We start from the raw sequence: 20465 nt of genomic DNA on the forward strand, positions 1-20465 counted from the left end.
GTGAACTGTAGAATTTATTATTTACCTTTCCAAAGATGTCTACTAGATATGGGTAGTAAGGCTATTGCTTAATCTCGCCAACAATGGGTTTTACTTTTGATACAACGCATATGCTAAGCTACCGGGATATGAAGATTTATAAGAGACCTAGGTAAGATTGCAATAATATACTATAAGTTCTTAAGAATGGCACTAAAATTTAAAAGTTTTTGTGTATTCTGAGCATTATCAAAGATATCCTTAAAACAGTGCTATTGTGGCACATATTGTGTACCTGTTAAACTATTTGAAAAAGAAAGATATAAATTTTGAGTGGGGTGGTTATAAACAAAGGACTCTCGATGAGCTGGAATATATGCTGGGGAATGTATCCATATCAGATTCTTCATAGCGGGGGCTGGATTTTCATGTGCATCTAATTAAGCTTTTGTATATACACTTGCCCATATTGGTGTTCCGATGATGTAATGTCAATTTTTATAAAATGCAGAGGACTTTTTGACCATAGACCATGACGTGCTGGGGGTAGCATGCACAGTATTGAAATTTTGTCATTAATATCCAATCTTTCTATTGTTTATGTGAATTGTCAAGCGTCATTTTATTTGATCAATAAATTTTTTATCCAAGAATGATTGTCATTGGGAAGTAGTCTATCAGCCCTTCAAAATGTAATATAATGGAGGAGGCATCTTGATTAAAGAATTTTTCATCAAAGATATCATTGGTGGCATAGATTATTATGCCTGATTTTTTATCATGCCATCATTTTGATTTCTTAGAAGTATGGATTCTTCTTCAAGCATATCAAATTTGGTTTTCTACAAATCCGTTATCATACGTTTAGGGCAAAAAAGTTCATCATTGCTTGTACATGGATAAGAAACATCATTCTTGTCCTCGTGATTGTTTCATATTTTTTGAGAAATGCACCTCACCCAAACCATACTAAGGAGTCTACCAAAAAGGCTTGGTGACAAATAGAATTGGTAAATTAATGGAATAGAACATCAACACACACATGGGCAATCCTAGGTACGAGTCTTAGCTGGCTCTTGGAAAATAATATGGTATGGAGAAAGTTGGAGAAATAAGCAACATCCAAATCATAACAAGGAGCCAACCAAAAAACCTCAGTCACAAGGAGGATCAGTAGCTCAATGGTAAAATGCACCCAACATGCACATGGGAGGTCCTAGGTTCAAGACCTAGCTGGTAAATAGAAGATAAGACATGGGAAGGTGCATTACTTCCCAAACTGCTCATCTTCTTGATCAATGGAGTTCTTGGCATATAATTGTTGTCCTAAGTGAAATGTCCTCTATGTTGTCACTTGAGGAAGCTTTTACTTGTTTCCATCATCGCAAGATACCATAAGTAGTCTCACATATCTGTGTGATGGATAATAAGTTCACAAGATTGGATTCCCTTTCAAGCCATTTTTTTTTGCCATTTTCTTAATGGGGCTGTTTTCTTCATTATAAGTGATGCTCCACAGAATCTTCCGTTTCAATAGATTCACCATATCATCTTCTTGACCTTCATATTTTTGTTCATTTATGGTGAAAATACCTGAATTTGATGTCATAATTATTAGAATATTTAATAATATTTTAGTCACCTATATTTAGTTCCTTGTTTAATGGTCATTTAACTTTTTAGTTAATTAGCTTTTAAGCTTTATTTAGAATTTAGCTTTTTCTTTTTAGTTAATTAGCTTTTAAGCTTTATTTAGCATTTAGCTTTTTCTTTTTAGTTAATTAGCTTTTAAGCTTTATTTAGCATTTAGCTTTTAGTAGTTCACTTTAAACGACTTGTTCTTAATTTAGAACGTCGTCCTTGTAATCTCTTTATATATGCTTGTATATTGTCGAATAGATTATCCGATTATTGAATCATTCATTCAATTTATTTTTCATGGTATCAGAGCGGGTCGATGGGATTCTTTAAAGTTTGGCGAATTTTTTAATAAAAATTCATGGCCTTCTTTCTGGAATATTTTCCAAATTTTCTTTTATTGTTTTTTATAAAAAAAATGATTTTGCTTTTTTGAGGGTTTTTTGAGGGTTTCGAGGGTTTCTGGTTCATGGGCGAATTTCTTTGTGCTGGGCAACAATTCATGTTTTTTTAGGAATTTGGAGATTTTCGGGCTTGCAACCTGGAGGTTTTTTTTATAGATTGAAAATTTTCCTAGGGTTTCTACAATTTTCGACTAGGGTTTTGACCCTTCAGTTCAAGTCGTAATTTTATTCTGGTTGCAGATTCTTGGTGTGTTTTTTGAGACCTCAACTGGGTCGTTGTCATAGTTTTATGGGTGCATCGTTTTCTGTGCCTCAATTTTTGAGCTGTCGGATCTACATTCTGATTTCAGATTCTTGGTGGGTTTTTTGAGAGCTTTTCTGGGTGCCTCATTTTCCATGCCTTGAATTTTGTGCCATCGAATTTGCCTTGAAATTTAAAAACAGTTAATGATTTCTGCTAATTTTGTGGATGTCAGGAATTTTGGTGTCTTCTGGGGGCCGTTTATGTTGTACATCCGACCTAGGGTTTCTGCCCCTATTTTGTTTTGCATTTTTTTGGGAAAAAAAATCGTCAATATTTTTCTGGTTTTTTTACAAAAAAAATCAGAGGTATTTTTTTTATTTTCTGCAAATTATTATTTATTTTCTGATTATTTTTCAGGAAAAATTTCAGGTTTTAAGTTTGCAGAAAATTTTAATTTCTGGGTTTCTTCCAAACTTCGAAATTTGCACCTTGGAATTCGTGCTAAAATTCTCCTCCTTAGGGTTTCAGTTTTCTCAGCAGCTACTTCTATTCTGATTTTTAAAAACAAAAATCAGATTCTTCTGTCTCTTGCTTTCACTCAATTGACCTCGATCAACCTTGGTTTCTGTGATGGCATCTTTGACCAGCATCATGTTGGAACACAGACATAAGTTCAACAACTGCCACAACACTTGGAAAACAATGCATGTTTACGATGTCTGAATATCGTTGCCTTGACCAAATTGATTTAGGCCAGACCTCTCCTACAGGTCCCAGGGTTTTCACATTTTTTTTCCTCAAAAATTGTTCGCAAGGTTTAGAATTTTTTCCTTAAAAATTATTATCCGTCGTTTGCAAAGCTCGCGTGGGTTTTCTGATTTTTCTCCACAAAAAAATCATGGGAGGGTTTTGCTTGATTTTTCCTCAAAAATCAGGGAGTGTTGTTTTACCACGTGATGTCTGCTATTTTGCCGCATGAGGTTTGCTGTTTTACCATGTGATGTCTGGTATTTTACCACGTGATGTTGTCTGGTGTTTTCTTGCATGATGTCTAATGTTTTACCGCGTGATGTTTTGTGTCTTACCACGTGGTGTTTTGGGTCTTGCCATGCAAAGTTTCAGGGTTTTGTTCGATTTTTTCCACAAAAATCGTTTTAAGGGTTTTTACCATTTTTTTCCACAAAAATGATGATTTGTATCTTCAGTTTTGGAGGGTTTGTCGATTTTTCCTCAAAATCATGGTTTCAGGTTTCAGTTTGGTTACCCAACGTCAAGTTGGATGGATTTTGGTATTCTTGGTCATTAACACTTTTTAGATCCAGGGAAGGTCTCCACCACAGCAGAGTGTTCTTTTCATTTGTGATCAAAAGACTTGCAGTGTCTTATGTAGGGTAGTTAGTAGATAGAATGACCATTAAGGGAGGGTATTAGAATATTTAATTATATTTTAGTCACCTATATTTAGTTCCTTGTTTAATGGTCATTTAGCTTTTTAGTTAATTAGCTTTTAAGCTTTATTTAGCATTTAGCTTTTTCTTTTTAGTTAATTAGCTTTTAAGCTTTATTTAGCGTTTAGCTTTTAGTAGTTCACTTTAAACGACTTGTTCTTAATTTAGAACGTCGTCCTTGTAATCTCTTTATATACGCTTGTATATTGTTGAATAGATTATCTGATTATTGAATCATTCATTCAATTTATTTCTCAATAATTTGCTATTCTCAATCAATATTCAAATTTGTCAAACACTCAATGTTCCACGTAGTCTTTGAGATGGGGGCACTTAGGGATGTCCAATTGTTTGCAAAAAGTTGGCAATGTATGGGGAACATCTATTAAAAGAATATATTAAAATTATTATTTGAAAAATTAATTACAAAAAATAATACAAGAAGTTGCTATATATCATCTATGCAAGCAATGTGAGAAAAAGAAGAAAAGAAAGAACTTTTTTCAAAGTTTAATTGATGTATGACATTTTGCATTATACATCATAGTTGAAAACACAGACTTTTCAATAACCTGGCTGCACCACTTGGCAAATATTTGGGGAAAAAGTCGGCAATAACTCCGCAATTTTTTCCAAATATTATAAATACATAAATCTGTAAAAATATTCTTAAAAAAGACAAGTATTACTAAATTTAGGGAACATATTTCTGATTTTTTTCACATATAGATCTGGGCTTCCCATTGTTGTTACTCAAATTATCAATCATTCATGTCATGCAAATTCTTGATTGCCTACATTACTCAAATTCTCAGGCTTCCCGTTGGTACTCCAACTTAGAAAGGAATTGGTAATGAAAACCTTGAGCTGCCAATGGGAAAGATTAGAGTGAGCAAGAGGGAACCACATTGGCAGATATGACAACTGAATGGTACCATCCTTGTGCTGGCCTCCATTACCATGGCAAACGATAACATAATGAATTGTTTTGTGACTTAGTGCAGTTGCAAATTGACGCCCCCTACCGCTCAGAAAATAAAACTTGAAAACAATGCGAAATGGCCTTTTTTCGTTGTATAATCATATTGTACAACCATGGGCAAGATTTTGATGGAAATTGTGATTTTTTGCACCAAATATTTTTGCAAGTTTTTGAGAAAAATCACCACAAGTTCTGCATATTATTTGGCTGACTTTTTTAATGGGTTAGTTGTGAGCCAGATTGACTTGCAAGTTTTGTGAGTAACCACCTATTTTTTCAACTATGTGAGAGACAATGAATCCTAATATGCCTTCATTCCTATTGTCAGTGGAAATCGTACTATTGACTGAGGCTACACTATAGAACTTTGTAGGATCATCTTTTGCACTGTCAAATGTCTCAATGACTGCCATGTTGTAAACAATCTGAGCGTAATTTGACACTGTTTCTGTAGTTGCTGTTTTCAAAGATGATAAAACTTGTTGCCATTCGCCATCAACAAAAGAGTACCAGGGTTCAATATTATTCATCAAATGAATAAAAGTGGATACACCAATGTGAACCAAGTTTTTAAAGGGTTGTTTTATAACATTAGTGAGAAGCTTCAAAATGTTCCAAGTAAGGAGTTCACTAAGAGATGAACTTGACAAAGAGGTACACAACAGGTTACAGTGCTAATGTGGATGTTAGAATTACAAACGTACTCATTAAGGTCTTTAAATTTATTTTCTAAATCATTTGGCTGTAATGGTGTAAACATAATAGCATTACTTGAAAATGGAGATCAACTTGGCCAACCAAAGGTATATAAATGGTATTCTTTACTTGCGATATAATTTGGCACATTTAAAAACATTGTTATTATTTGTTTTTTAAACCAAAGTGGGTATTGGTAGCCTTTTGGGGGATGAGAGGCAACACCCATCTCAGGGGTTTGGGGCAACCCACATTAAAGTCTTTGAAGTCACAAAGACCTTCATGATATTTACCTATTTTTTGTTTTTTCAAAATTTATTATGTTAATTGACTTTTTTTTAAACATTTTGCAGGGAATTTTCTTTTCCTTGTTTCATCTTTTCATGATTGCCACAGTGCATGGGCTAGTGTATTTCTAAGTATTTTAGGGCAGGGGCCTTGGTGGCCCTTTTTTGTTTAGGATTTAGGGTTTTTGCTTTAATTTTTTTCTGATTTTTTATGACATTTTTGGGTTTGTGTGGAGACTCTAAGTCCTCCAAACTGTGAAAATCTGAAAACTTGGATGAAGACTACTGAAATTTGTTTGATTTTTCTGAATTTTGTACTTTTTTGGTTTTTAGATTATAACATGCAATTAAGTGAAAGCATAGGGAAAAGTCTACAACGCTGGGAATGAAGTAGTTCAACTTGAATACAAGTAAATATCAGAAATTACAATGCTTATTTGCCAACCAAATCAACATATTAATTTCTACTTGATTGATGCCTCAAAAAACAACTACAATGTCAAACAAGAACCTGGTATGATACAGTAGCAGCAAAATACTGATTTTATTCTCCTTGAATTGCTTCCCTTAGGCCTCCCAAATGCTGCGCTAGTCCTTCTTGAGACCCCACGAACTGATCCAAATTATTTTCAGAATTTTTAATGCTCCCTTCTTCAAAATCACACTAATACCTAGGGCACCAAGTACAAGGGAAGTACGGCCTACTTATGATTGCCACTAATTTGCAGATAGCTGTTCTTATTTGATTCTTCACCTAAAAATATGACTCCCTTGATCAGCTTGTAAACCCCTTTGTGTTGTCCTTCCAATTTGCACAAATAGAACCTCTGTATTAATTTCTCTTGAATGCCACTTTCAATGGATATTTCACCACCTTAGAATGGCTGCAAGCTCTGAAGAATTGACGCTCTCCAATGGCTGCTTGAAGACAGAAACCCTTGGCTTCTTCTCGCAGAGAAAATTCATGAAATAAGATGCACAAAAGAATGAATGGCTCAACTCCCAAGGCAAAGTATTTATGACTCTAAGAAGAGGTTGATAATCCTTAAAAAGCACATTAAATGGTCATTAAAATGTTATAACATTCACTTTAATATTTATTATTTCTCTACCTTGGAATAAGCAGCAATAATTAATTGAATATTTGGCCCCCATTTAATGACAACTAGACCCTCAAGTTATAACATTAAGTTATAACTTATTAATATCTACTTTTAATAATTAATGTCATTTAGGCTATTTAAACATTAGTAACTCCTTTAATATTCATTATTTTTCAATCCTGTTTGAACCAGAGGGTCAATAGCTGCATCTATTGCTCATCTGACTGCCTTACTAAAAATAGTAAGGGTCCCTCTCAATCATCCCCTGACTTACTATAAATAGTAAGTATGAGAAACTGAGCTCTGAAAACCATGCAAATGCCAAGTCTGGAACTGCTGAGCTCTGGAGAAGAAGAATAACCCATTCATTGACTAGGTCTTTGCCTCAAAGGACCTTCTAACCAACCCCATTAGCCTACGAAGGTCAACTGATAGGCTAATTTTGCTGACTATCTAATGTCTAACTAGAAGGGGACATCATAGTTTGTGGAGATGCCTTTCCTCCCTTAGGGAAAACTTCCTTTTGGGGGTTGCTCCTTCCAAGATGGTTAGGGGTCCTTATCTTGTTGCTCCGAGGCATCCTAGTCCTAAGAAATGTGGGATTTTTCTCAGGGGACATGTCCTTAGGGAACATTGCTAAGACTTGATAGTGTTTCCACTAAAACAAAAAGCTCTTTGATACCTTTCAAATGCTTAAAACAAGATGAAAAATGGAATTTGGTTGATCAAATTATGGTCTTTGGAAGATTGTTTTGAAACTAACCATTTCTACCCCAAAAGCAAAAAATTGAAAATTAGATTTGTAAGAACACCATCAAGAAGTCATGGATACATGTTGACACATCCCCTGGCCTTTTTTGGGCATCCCTTGTCCAATGCAAGGATGCCTCAAAATATTCTTGAGCCGCTGCTGACATCCCATTCCAAATTATTAATGGCATTGAAACTGCTAGAAACTTCCAAGGATGTTAATGGCATCCCCTCATCTGCCTTGAGAACAACCATTAGTCCTAGAATCACAAATTACATTTCAAAAAGCATAAAAATAAACAGAAAAATATAAAAAAAGCTGGAGGAGGCACACAAGAACCTCATATCCCATTCAAAACCCTAAGCTTTAAAGAAGATACATTCACATTAAAAAATATGAAAAGTAAATTCATTTCACATTTTGAAAAGTTTGCTGTTCTGTGAGTACTGAGCAGTGAAAAGAGAATGAAAGGAGAGGCGAAGAGGATAACTGCAGTAAGAAGAAGAGAATAGAATATAACAACTACTTCATCATTTTAGGCATTCAAGGCATTTTTTTGGTCACTTTGCTCTTACAAGTTGCAGCTATTTTTTTCCAAAAGACAACAGGAGCAGATGCGAGTTATTGTAGAGAGGAGGTTGGCATTGAACAAGCAAACCAGAGAGATGTTGGGGGTTCTTCAGGGTGTGGTAGTGATGCACGTGAAGTGGGATGATTTCATAATGTGTTTGAATGCCCCTTTTGGCAACCTAATACCTTATGATTCTGTGTAACGTCCTCATGCTAGTGAGTATTGTAAGACTGGAACATTCAATATGGATCATATCTCACTTGCTAGAGTGGAACCATCCAGGGCTTGGGTGGAAGTGTGCAGTGGGTCCCAGTTAAATAGTTAATTTTGCAAACATGCATCTACGAGAGTCTTGTCTGTTACTACTTTTGATAAGTTTGCAATGATATGCACATAGGGGGCTTAGTAGCTAATGTTATATTTGGTACTTCAGTACTTTATTGTGTTGTGTTTTATAACTTCTATTGATGATATGTTGTATGTACTATTTTGGTTTCTTAAGAGTTTTATTGTTGTGATTTATGAGAATGAAGAAAACACATTTAAATATTTGTGGCCCTAATCTTTAGAGAAATGTGTCCTCTCATATATCTTTTATTGATGCATCGACAGTAATTGTACCATGCCGAGTAGACCTCATGGACTATAAGAGTTAAGGACCATGTTTCCAACGCCCCAAACATTGAAAAAGTGGCACTAATCTGTAGAGAAATGTGTCCTCTCTTATCCTTTTTTATTGATGCATTGCCAGTAACTGTACGATACCTATTAGACCTCATGGACTATAAGAATTAAGGACTGTATTTCCAATGTCCCAAACATTGAAAAAGTGTCTTTTGGTAGTACTTCAATTTTGTCGATGCATTCTTCACCTTTCGTGCTTCTAAATTATCAGTTTTGCTTTTTGCTAATACGTCTGAGTATTCTGTTTATCACAAAGATCTGGCACATGTTCCTTAAGGTTTAAAGTTGAGTACGAGTGCTACAACTTTGATCTTATTATCAGATGCCAGGTCATTATGGAATGCTATGATGCTTTTGTTTGCCAAGCAATGTAGTTTATCAGTGTCTAAATGGCAAAGTCAAATGGGGCTTTGTGAACCAAAGTTTATTTCTGATTGATATTGCAGCACCATAATATAATTATGCAAAGAAATAGCATGATGAAATGTATCAGGTTTTTCCGTGGATCATTAACTGATGGATTATCGTGTTGGATATTTTATGAACTATTTGAATAGTACTAAAAAGATTGTCTCAACAGGCTAACTTGTATATACACTTCTTGCAAAGTGGAGGAGTTCCACGTTTCAGCAGAGGAGCTTGGCAAGGGCATTCAACAAGATCATCAAGTCATCTTGAGAAATGAAATGCTTGTTCTTCAGGTATGCATGCTCCTATTTCGTGTTCATTCATCTGGTGTTTTGTAGGAGCGTGCAATTCAGGTTGGTTCAGAAGATTATGAATCAGCATTTGTAACTTTTATGTCTTAAAATTTTACAGAGCCTGGGATTTGATCTCATTGTCTATTCACCATATCGCTCTATTGATGGATTTGCAGATGATATTGAGGTAATATATTTCCTCATATTTGCTTGATTTCTTTCTTTTTTTCTTGTGAGGCCACAACTTAGGAGAGCCATTAGCTACATGTTATTTTCAATCGAAAATACCATTTAATGGTAAGGTCAGATGGGTGCATGATTACAGGACTCTCAGATTACATGGTTAGTCATCTGAGTTTGAGTCCAAGCAGGCCTAAATGAGACGTGTCTGTGCTAAGCCTGAGTCACACTGGTCCTAACAACTCTGTAGAAATCATTTTTGGAATGAAGGGTGTTTAGTATTGAATATGTGCTGAGTTGAAGTCTGAGTTCATGCTCAGCTAATCTACCAACAGTTTTCACACTTGTTACACTGAATGGTCACTTTTCTGGGATTGTGCAAGTTTGGGTTAGCCAGTTCTATATAAGTTTGGAGATGCCTGAGGTAAAGTTTTTAACTTTCAAAAGAAACAAAATTATTTGGGAATCTTGGAATTGCTATATTGGCAAGTTTTAATCTTTCAATAAGCCTTAGGATCAAGATAATAATGAAGATTGCATTTTTATTGGTCATTTTTATGTTATGTAGGAGAAGAGTAGAGATATTGTGTAAGAATGGTATTTAACAGTTTTGTTAACCCACAGGCATTTTAGGTTTGTATCTACCGAGAGAGTTTCAATACTAAATAACTAATGCTGAACAAAATTACTTGGTCATTATTGCTGAGTAAGTTCAATTACTATTGCCTTAGGACAGTCTAAATACCATATAATAAAATGCAGTGTGTCAGTTCTGAGTCCAATTCCTTAGTTTTCTTCTCAAATGCATGACTTTGGTGATAAATATGTTGACAAAGAAATCGTCAAACAAGGCTAGGAGATCTGCTCTTTAAATTCCTAGCTGTTGCATCCTGTATCATTATTTTCATTTTCACAGAATAATTTTTGGGTTGGGTGAGGAATATGCTTCTCAGCGTTTAAACTGGCACCTCGGGCTCGACTGATGATGATATAGATTAATTTGTTGGAATATCTATAATGGAATGTTTGTTATCATCCTGGTGTCAATATGGATTGCTCGTTATCAAATGATTGAGAAAAACATTTTCCACTTGCACATCCGAGGATTCCCTTTTGCATGATATTTTGAGTACCATTTTTGACTGCAGGCAATGTCATGAAATGACTCAGTATTGGTCATGTTCTTGAGGACCTTTTTTAACACTGTTGAACTAAACTTTATATAAATAATTCTCACTTGTTACTGCTGCTACTAACACTTGCCATTGATAAAAAAAATGTATTTGGTCTCTTAACAAGCATATATTACAACTTTGATGGTATCGGTTATATTGTGAAGCCAAATTGGCATGATAGGGACATTATGATTCTGATGGGTGCATGATGAATATTTAAAAGTGTTATAGAAGTACTACTAGTGTGTTAGCTTTTGTTGTTAATGTTTGTCCTATGGAGGTGAAGTGGTCTCGGAAGTACACTTTATAAATGTTATTCTAGATGGCTCAATTTTTGCTGCATCTGAATGATATATGTCCAGCAGGTGTTCAGAGAAAATATTTGGTCATATGTAGTCAAATTTCTGTCAATAGAATAATTGATCACTTAACCAACTCTTTAGATTCCTAGAAGTAAAATGGATACACACGAAATGATCTGTCGAGCAGTATAAGCGGCTGTGCATGTGAAACTGGAGAGATTTTATGGTGCTTATCCCTGATGCATTTCATATAACTAAACGCTTACAAGTCCTGACAACACTGTATGAAAAAATAGTTATTTATTTGAATACAATGAAGCTGTGTCATAGAGTTGGCCAAATTGTAATGTAAAAAGTCAAAATTTGGTGAACTTAATGAAAAAGGTAAAAAGTTCGTCGAAAATTGGCCCAAAAAATTGTATTGCCTGAAATCCTGAGAAAGCCCAATAATTTGTAGGGAAAGAAAAAATATAAAAGAGTGGTGTTCCTTTAAGTTTTTGAAACCTGTGACTGCCATTGCTTTGCATTAACATTTGTTGTTGTACCTGTAGTCTGTGTTTTCTGTAAATATTTGCATGGTGTTCCTTTAAGTTTTTGAAACCTGTGACTGCCATTGCTTTGCATTAACATTTGTTGTTGTACCTGTAGTCTGCGTTTTCTGTAAATATTTGCTTCGAGTTTTATGTATCCTCTGCTCTACATTTTGCTGTTCAATTTGGCTGGTGTTTGTTGCTGCTGTGAAGCTACTTCCATTAATGGCATTACCCTTTGTTATTGTAGGACTTGGTGCAGCCTCTATCTGTTGTGAGTTTTCTGTTGCCCTGGTCCTCTGCATTTGCTGTTCAGTTAGGCAGTTGTGTTGCTGCAGTGATGCTGCTTCAGTTATGTTTTATAGAACATTTTTTAAAATTTAGTCTACATTTTATTCAGTCTTGACTTTTTGTAGGACCTGTTATTTTTTGCCCTATTTTATTCAGTCTTGACATTTCGTAGGAATGTTAATATAATAGAATGTTATCTTCATTATTTTGAACCTTTTTTAGTTTATTGTTATGTAATGTCCCCTAAATAAATGATTGTCAAATGTTAAACAATATTAATTATTTTATATTAACCTTCCATTCATTAATATAAATAATTAATATTACATGTTCTATTGTTAAAAGGCATTTTAATAAAGTATCTTATTAAACACCGTAAATAGTTCTTAACTATTACGGGAAATATAACCAACTTTGTGTAAATAAAAGAATGGCGTCAGGAGATGGGAAGTATGCGTGGAAGAAATATTTGAATCCTGCGTGTGTTAACACACAGAGCTATCTTGCCTTTCGTTAGTCTCCGACTGACCTATTGGTTATACGATTCTGGAGAAGAATCAATCTGGCTTATTACAGAGTGAAGTTCACAGCGATTCACTGGTTTATATTGCGGAGTGCGTATCAGTGTGAACACAAACAGCGGAATCGTGGGTTGCATACACGACGGAATCACGGGAAGTAGTATACACGACGTCACCCAATCTAAACCGCGGAGTCATGGGAATCATACTCGGTGCCAGTCCCTCTGCAATCTGGAAATACTGCAACGTCTAAGCGGGCCTTGGTAACCCAATATCGGGTAATGACGCGAAGGTTTGCCCTATTGCACACGGGTAGTGCCGTCAATAACTGCGGAGGAAAGAGAATGCCATCATCGTGGTGTGGGGAAATGAAAATCACATGGACAATTTTAGAGTATTTGCATACAGTAGAAGTGCAGCGTCTTCGAACCTTATGCATATGCACAGACTTTAAACGCTCCGGTGAATCGGCTGCAACCAGAAATGTATCATTCTGTCCTTCTATTGAAGTCAGTGTGAAGTTTTAATCAACTAACACTACTTCCCAACCAGGTGCATCATAAAAAGACTTCTCTACCTTGTTCTCCGAAGGAATAAATTGATATCAATGTCTGTTTGAGTTTGCTATATGTTTCAATGATTGCTAAAATAGAATTAGAATCAATGCCAATAAGGAAGACCCCAAATAAAGAAAATAATGTGTAAGGTGTGCTACATAAATAACTGTCTGCTATGTCTTGGTTATGCAACTGACTGCAATCAAAGCCTATTTAGGGAATTTTACAGTGGTATCAGAGCTTAGATTTCTTGCCATCCTGTAGGGTGTTTTAGAGTTGGAAATTCATGTAAAATCTATGCACAGCTGAGTATGCACCAGGGAAATTATAATTTCTGGAATACTAGGGTCTGACAAAACAGATATCCAAATTCTCCTTTAGCACAAAGTAGTTCTTCTGTTCGGTTTGAAATTGAGGACAGCCATACTGCAACTGACGAAGAGATTATTTTTGAAACAAATGGTATGGGGGAACTGGAAAACAATAGGGATCTCATAACAACTTTAATTAGAAGTCAACAAGATATGTAGGACAACGTCAACAAAATGACTAATTTAATGACCCAATTTATTAATCAGCATCAAAATAATGGAAATAATCAACACCATAATGTTGGGGCAAACAATGGGGTTAGAGATGAGCATTCTGTCAATAATCAGCCGAAAAGAATAGGAACAACCAGACCTTTTATGCCAACATTCACTGTTAGAAATGTGCAACCAGAAAACAAACCGACAATTAGAGAATTATAGGATGAGATACACCAAGATTGGTTATTATCAGGGGATGATTTTAGATCAACCATGACATTTAGAGAGTACTTGGATGTCAGAATGAAACATAGGCCAAGGGGATAGCGTGGGAATAACAGTGAATTGTAGAGGAAAATAGGTAAGATGTCTATCCCTTATTTTGATTGGTGAGTGAAAACAGCAGCTAGAGCTTGGGTGCAGAAACTTGACATACTTCCAATTAAATCCTATGTTGGAAGATGAAGCAATCGAATATGCATCATTACATCTTGATGGTGTAGCACACGAATGGTGGCACCATGGGCAGGTAACCTTGGGTCATAATCAGATTGTTACATATGTTGAATTCACTGAGAAACTTATTGATAGATTTGACTCTAAAGATCCTGAACTTCATCTTATAGATTTAACTTAGCTTAAGCAATCTGGAATTGTTGAACAATACATTTCTAAATTTGAAAAATTGGCAGTTTTAGTAACAGAAATTTCAGAAAGACACAAAATTGTGATATTCATAGATGGATTGTCTTATTCGCTCAAAGGTTGGGTTAAGTCCTTGAACCCTCCTACTTTGCAAAGAGCTATTAAAAGAGCAAGAGAGTTGGAACCATCTTCAAAAGGGAAAGTTTTTAATAAAACCCCATCAACTAAACCTGAAAATGACAAACAATCTTCCAATAAAGATAATTTCTCTAAAAACAAGTTAGATAAAGAAAAGAGGGAAGAACTCAGAAGGAAAAAACTATGTTTCAGCTGTAGAGAGTCATGGCAGCTAGGACATAGATGTTTGGGAAAGGGAAAAATTCATTACATTGAGGTTATGTCAGCCAGTGACGATGAATGTTTATCCTAATATAGAATCTGTACCACAGAACACAAAATCAGGGATAGGTACTAAACATGGAGAAGGGGTAATAGCACCTATGACAGGAACACCTCATTATAATATTTTCAGAATGGGCAGCGTGTGGTTGTCATGCTTGATAGTGGTTCTACTCATAATTTTATAGATGCAGCTCTTGTGGAAAAACATGGATCGCAAATTGAAAAACATGAAGGTTTTGATGTTAAAGTAGCGGGTGGAACTAATTTATCCAGTACTCATAAAATCCCTAAATTGAGTATTACTCTTGGCAATTATACTGTTTCTGATGATTTTTATGTGATTGACTTGGCTGATACAAATGTTGTTTTGGGCATTCAATGGATGGAAACATTAGATGAGTACACTTAGAGTTTTAAAAGATTGGAATTTTCTTTTAAGATTAAGGATAATAAAGTAGTGCTTCGAGGTATGTCTAACGGTGGTCCCAGGATCATTAGTGCTAAAAGAATGGAGGCTATTTTCAGACATGGTGATGTGGCATGGTCGTCACAATGTTTAATTTCCAACAAGGTATCAGGATTTGAATCCAAAAATTATCAAGATGATTTGTTGAAAGTATTAGATTCACATAATCTGGTTTTTCAGTGATATACCTCCAGGAGTTCCGCTTGACAGAGGATTTGAACATACCATTGAATTAGAGGAAGGTGCAAAATTCGTTATCACAACTCCTTACAGACATCCTAAAACATTCAGAGATGAAATAGAAAAGGCAATTAAGGAATTGTTGGATATGGGGCATATCGTGCCCAGTTCTAGTCCATTTGCATCATCAGTAGTATTGGTCAAAAAGAAGGATGAGACTCTTCGCATGTGTATAGATTACCGTGCTTTTAACAAGAAGACAATCAAAAACAGGTATCCAATTCCTCGAATTGATGAGTTGTTAGATGAATTACATGGTGCTGTTTATTTTTCTAAAATTTATTTGAGGTCAGGATATCATCAAATTAAGTTAAGAGATCAAGATATCCATAAAATTGCTTTCTGTTGTCATTATGGTCATTATGAATTCTTGGTTATGCCGTTTGGGTTAACAAATGCTCCGGCAACATTTCAGTCTTGCATGAATCATACTTTTAACAAACAGTTGAGGAAATATCTGCTAGTTTTCTTTGATGATATATTAATTTATAGCAAAACTTGGGAAGATCACTTGAGACATATTGATATTGTTCTTGGTATTATGGAATCTCAATCACTTTGTGCAAAGGCCTCTAAATGTGAAATTGGAATGACAAATTTTTTTTACTTAGGGCATATGATCAGTGCTACAGGTGTACAAGTTCATCAGGAAAAAATAAGAGCCATTTTGGATTGGCCACCGCCACGGAATCTTACAGATTTATGAGGATTCTTTGGATTATGCAGTTATTATAGAAGATTTGTTAGAGGCTTTTCACAGCTCGGGGCACCGCTGATAGATCTTAATAAAAAGGAGGCATTCCGTTGGACGGAGGAGGCACAACAAGTTTTTGAGAAGTTGAAAGAGGTAATGAGTTCTTGCCCAATACTTGCACTTCCAGAGTTTAATCAACCTTTTGTCTTCGAATGTGATGCATCTGGTGAAGGAATAGGAGCGGTCTTAATGCAAAATAAACATCCTATAGCGTATGAAAGCAAGAAACTTAATAATCTAGAGAGATTGTATTCTATTGATGACAAAGAAATGTTGGCAATCATGCACGCATTGGCAAAATTTAGGCAATATTTGGTTGGTGGCAAATTTGTAGTCAGAACTGACCATAACAGTTTGAGATATTTTTTGGGACAGAAAGACTTGAATGACAGGTAGCAAAAATGGATCAGTAAGATCCAAGCTTATGATTTTGAAATTGAATATGTGAAAGGTAAAAACAATGTTGTTGCAGATGCACTACCTAGAAGGCATGAAATAAATGCATTATCTGTAGTAACAGTTGACTGGAAATCCTTATTGCTGGTGGAATATTCTAAGGATTCTTTTGCCTGTGATTTGCTAGATGGTAATACACAAGATGATAAATATAAGGTTGTAAATGATGTTATCTATTACAAAGACAAGATTTATTTGATTCCAGGATCGAAGTTGAAAGAGAAAATCCTCCAATCAGTGCATGATGTTCCATTAGCAGGGCATCCCGGCTACTTCAAAACTTACCGACAGATAAGAGAAACATTCATCTGGAAAGGACTAAAGAATGATGTCCTTTGTTATGTCAAAGAATGCATCACGTGTCAACAAAATAAAGCAGAGCATACTTATCCTGCAGGTCTATTGCAGCCATTGCCTATACCGAAACATAAATGGGAAAGTATATCCATGGATTTCATCACAGGCCTACCACGATCTCAAGGTAAAGATTGCATTTTTGTTGTGGTTGATAGATTAACTAAATTTGCACATTTCCTATCTATCACTACAGAATTCACAGCTGTTCAGCTCGCAGAACTATTCTTTCGAGAGGTGTTCCGTTTACATGGTTTACCCAAAAATATAATCAGTGACCGAGATAGCAGATTTTTGAGTATATTTTGGGGGGAACTTTTCAGATTGATAGGTACCAAGTTAAATCACAACACAAGTTATCATCCATAAACCGATGGACAGATGGAAATAGTAAATAAGTGGATTGACGGATACCTTCGTAATTATGTGTCTGGACATCAGAAAGCATGGGTTCGTTGGTTATATTTGGGTGAATACTGCTATAATACTACATATCATATATCTATCGGTATGACTCTTTTCAAAGCATTATATGGGTATGATGCACTATCTTTTATTGATCTTGCTTTCGATCAGAGTAATGTACCCAAATCTCGTGATATACTTCAGGAATGCCAAGATATAATGAAAGCACTTAAGGAAAATTTGCAATGTGCACAGAATCAACAGAAAATGTATGTCGATAAAAAGCGTGTTGAGTGTCACTTTGACATAGGAAATTTGGTGTATCTCAGACTGCAACCCTATAGGCAGTCATCTCTCAAGCTTAGTGGGGCTGCGAAATTGAAGCCTCGGTTTTATGGGCCATACCAGGAAATTCGAAAGGTTGGTGCAGTGGCATATGAATTAGAGCTACCGACCGAAAGTAGAATACATAATGTGTTCCACGTATCGTGTCTCAAAAGAGCTTTGGGTCAACAAGTGAAAGTTTCAAAAAATCTACCACCACTGGATGAGGAAGGAAAATTAGCAATGATACCTGAAGTGATTTTGGAGACCCGCGACAGGCATTTGCGGAATAGGACAATCAGGGAATATCTCATTAAATGGCAGAATTTACCATTAGATGATGCTACTTGGGAAAATGAGCAGGTTCTTCAACATCCGGAGTTATAGTTGCTTGTGGGCAAGGGCGACTGTAATGTCCCCTAAATAAATGATTGTCAAATGTTAAACAATATTAATTATTTTATATTAACCTTCGATTCATTAATATAAATAATTAATAATACATGTTCTATTGTTAAAAGGCATTTTAATAAAGTATCTTATTAAACACCGTAAATAGTTCTTAACTATTACGGGAAATATAACCAACTTTGTGTAAATAAAAGAATGGCGTCAGGAGATGGGAAGTATGCATGGAAGAAATATTTGAATCCTGCGTGTGTTAACACACAGAGCTATCTTGCCTTTAGTCAGTCTTAGACTGACCTATTGGTTATACGATTCTGGAGAAGAATCAATCTGGCTTATTACAGAGTGAAGTTCACAGCGATTCCCTGGTTTATATTGCGGAGTGCATATCAGTGCAAACACAAACAGCGGAATCACGGGTTGCATACACGATGGAATCACGGGAAGTAGTATACACGGCGTCACCCAAACTAAACCGCGGAGTCATGGGAATCATACTTAGCACCAGTCCCTCTGCAATCCGGAAATACTGCAGCGTCTAAGCGGCCCTTGGTAACCCAATATCGGGTAATGACGCGGAGGTTTGCCCTACTGCACACGGGTAGTGCCGTCGATAAATGCGGAGGAAAGAGAATGCCATCATCGTGGTGTGGGGGAAATGGAAATCACGTGGAGAATTTTAGAGGATTTGCATACAGTAGAAGTGCAGCGTCTTCTAACCTGATGCATATGCATAGACATTAAACGCTTTGGTGAATCGGCTGCAACCAGAAATGTATCACTCTGTTCTTCTATTGAAGTCAATGTGAAGTCTTAATCAACGGACATTACTTCCCAACCAGGTGCATCATAAAAAGACTTCTCTACCTTTCTCCGAAGGAATAAATTGATATCAATGTCTGTTTGAGTTTGCTATATGTTTTAGTGATAGCTAAAATAGAATTAGAATCAATGCCAATAAGGAAGACCCCAAATAAAGAAAATAATGAAGACCCCAAATAAAGAAAATAATGTGTAAGGTGTGCTACATAAATAACTGTCTGCTATGTCTTGGTTATGCAACTGACTGCAATCAAAGCCTATTTAGGGAATTTTACATGTTACGAGATTAGACAAAGGTTATTAATGTAAGAGGTTCTCATTACCTCATAAAGTAACGCCTTAGTTAGAAATTATAAGTTATACCATTCAGTTTGTGGACAACCGACAGCAGCAGCAGACTTTCCCATGCTTTGGTTGTACAGCTTTTTTTTGTTAGTTTTTATTTTTAATATGTTTTATAATTTATTAAGTTTAATGTTCTTTAATTTAGTGTTATAAATTTGTAATGTTTAATAATTAGTTTAAAATTATTAATATAGTTTTTAATAGGTTATGTTCTTTTAAGTTCTATGACTAAATTTTATTTCAATTCAATTATTTATTTTTAATAGGTTATGTCCTTTTAAGTTCTATGACTAAATTTTAATTTCAATTCAATTATTTAAATTTTTATATTTAATAGATTTTAATGTAATTTATGTCATCATTCTTGTTTATTTATTTGTTTAATTGAAAGTATAAATAATAAAACAAACAGAGATGATAATTTGATATACTTCGATATGAATCACAATTTTTAGGCTGACGATCTTGTTCAAAATTTTTTGCTCCTTGAAGTCACATGAACATGAACCTTGTTACTTAACCTAATTGCAGATCATACAAAATAGATAAACATGAGTGAGTCCCACAAGAAATCAGAAGGAGTTTTGGAGGAAATTTATTGGAGTCTATATGATATAATTATTAAAATAATATTGTAATGTTTCTATAATGTTCATCTTAGTTTTAGTTGTTTAGGTAGTTTCCTTTTCGTCATTCATTTCTACTTTAAAAACTTTATTTATAATTTCTCTATTTAAGGAGATTGAATCTCCTTTGTTAAATATCGAATATCAATCTATTAATATTATCATTTCAATAATCACCATTATTTTACTTTTGTATCTGGCAGGTTTACATTTGTCCTAAGATAGTTTCGCTTAATCTAACATTTTATGTTTGTGGAGGGATACTTTGCCATAATTCTTACTTCATTGAGGGTGAAAATTAATGATAACTCATTTTTGATATCCGTATCATTGGTATAAGCTTATTTAGAGTTTCAGAGCTGTCACCAAGTGGAACTTGAAAGAAATTTTTATCTGAATATATTATGATAAGACAAATTTCTTGGGAGATAAATTAGAACAATGAACTCTTTCAAGTGCGACAGTGATATTTTTCACAATGATCTCCTCATGTTCTGTTTATTTTCTGTAAGACAGCCATATAACTACTATTTCTGAGCCTGAAAGTTTTGCAGTATTTATTCACTGTGAAAACTAGACACGTTGACCATACTCAAAGCAGAGGCAATTCTTACTTAGTCCAACTCAAGACTTGGACATAGAAG

At 35.1% G+C, this 20465-nt stretch overlaps 1 protein-coding gene across 2 annotated transcripts in view; it reads left to right on the forward strand.

Moving 5' to 3' along the window:
* LOC131070831 (cyclin-H1-1) overlaps positions 1 to 20465 on the forward strand; it is a 74100-nt gene that overhangs the window by 14547 nt on the left and 39088 nt on the right. For both annotated transcript variants that reach the window (XM_058006497.2, XM_058006498.2), the window contains exons 6-7: positions 9368 to 9488; positions 9607 to 9675. In XM_058006497.2, coding sequence (XP_057862480.1) covers positions 9368 to 9488; positions 9607 to 9675 — 190 coding nt within the window. The remainder of the gene's footprint in view (positions 1 to 9367; positions 9489 to 9606; positions 9676 to 20465) is intronic.

Source organism: Cryptomeria japonica, chromosome 11 (assembly GCF_030272615.1).
Source record: "Cryptomeria japonica chromosome 11, Sugi_1.0, whole genome shotgun sequence".
Taxonomy (NCBI): Eukaryota; Viridiplantae; Streptophyta; class Pinopsida; order Cupressales; family Cupressaceae; genus Cryptomeria; species Cryptomeria japonica.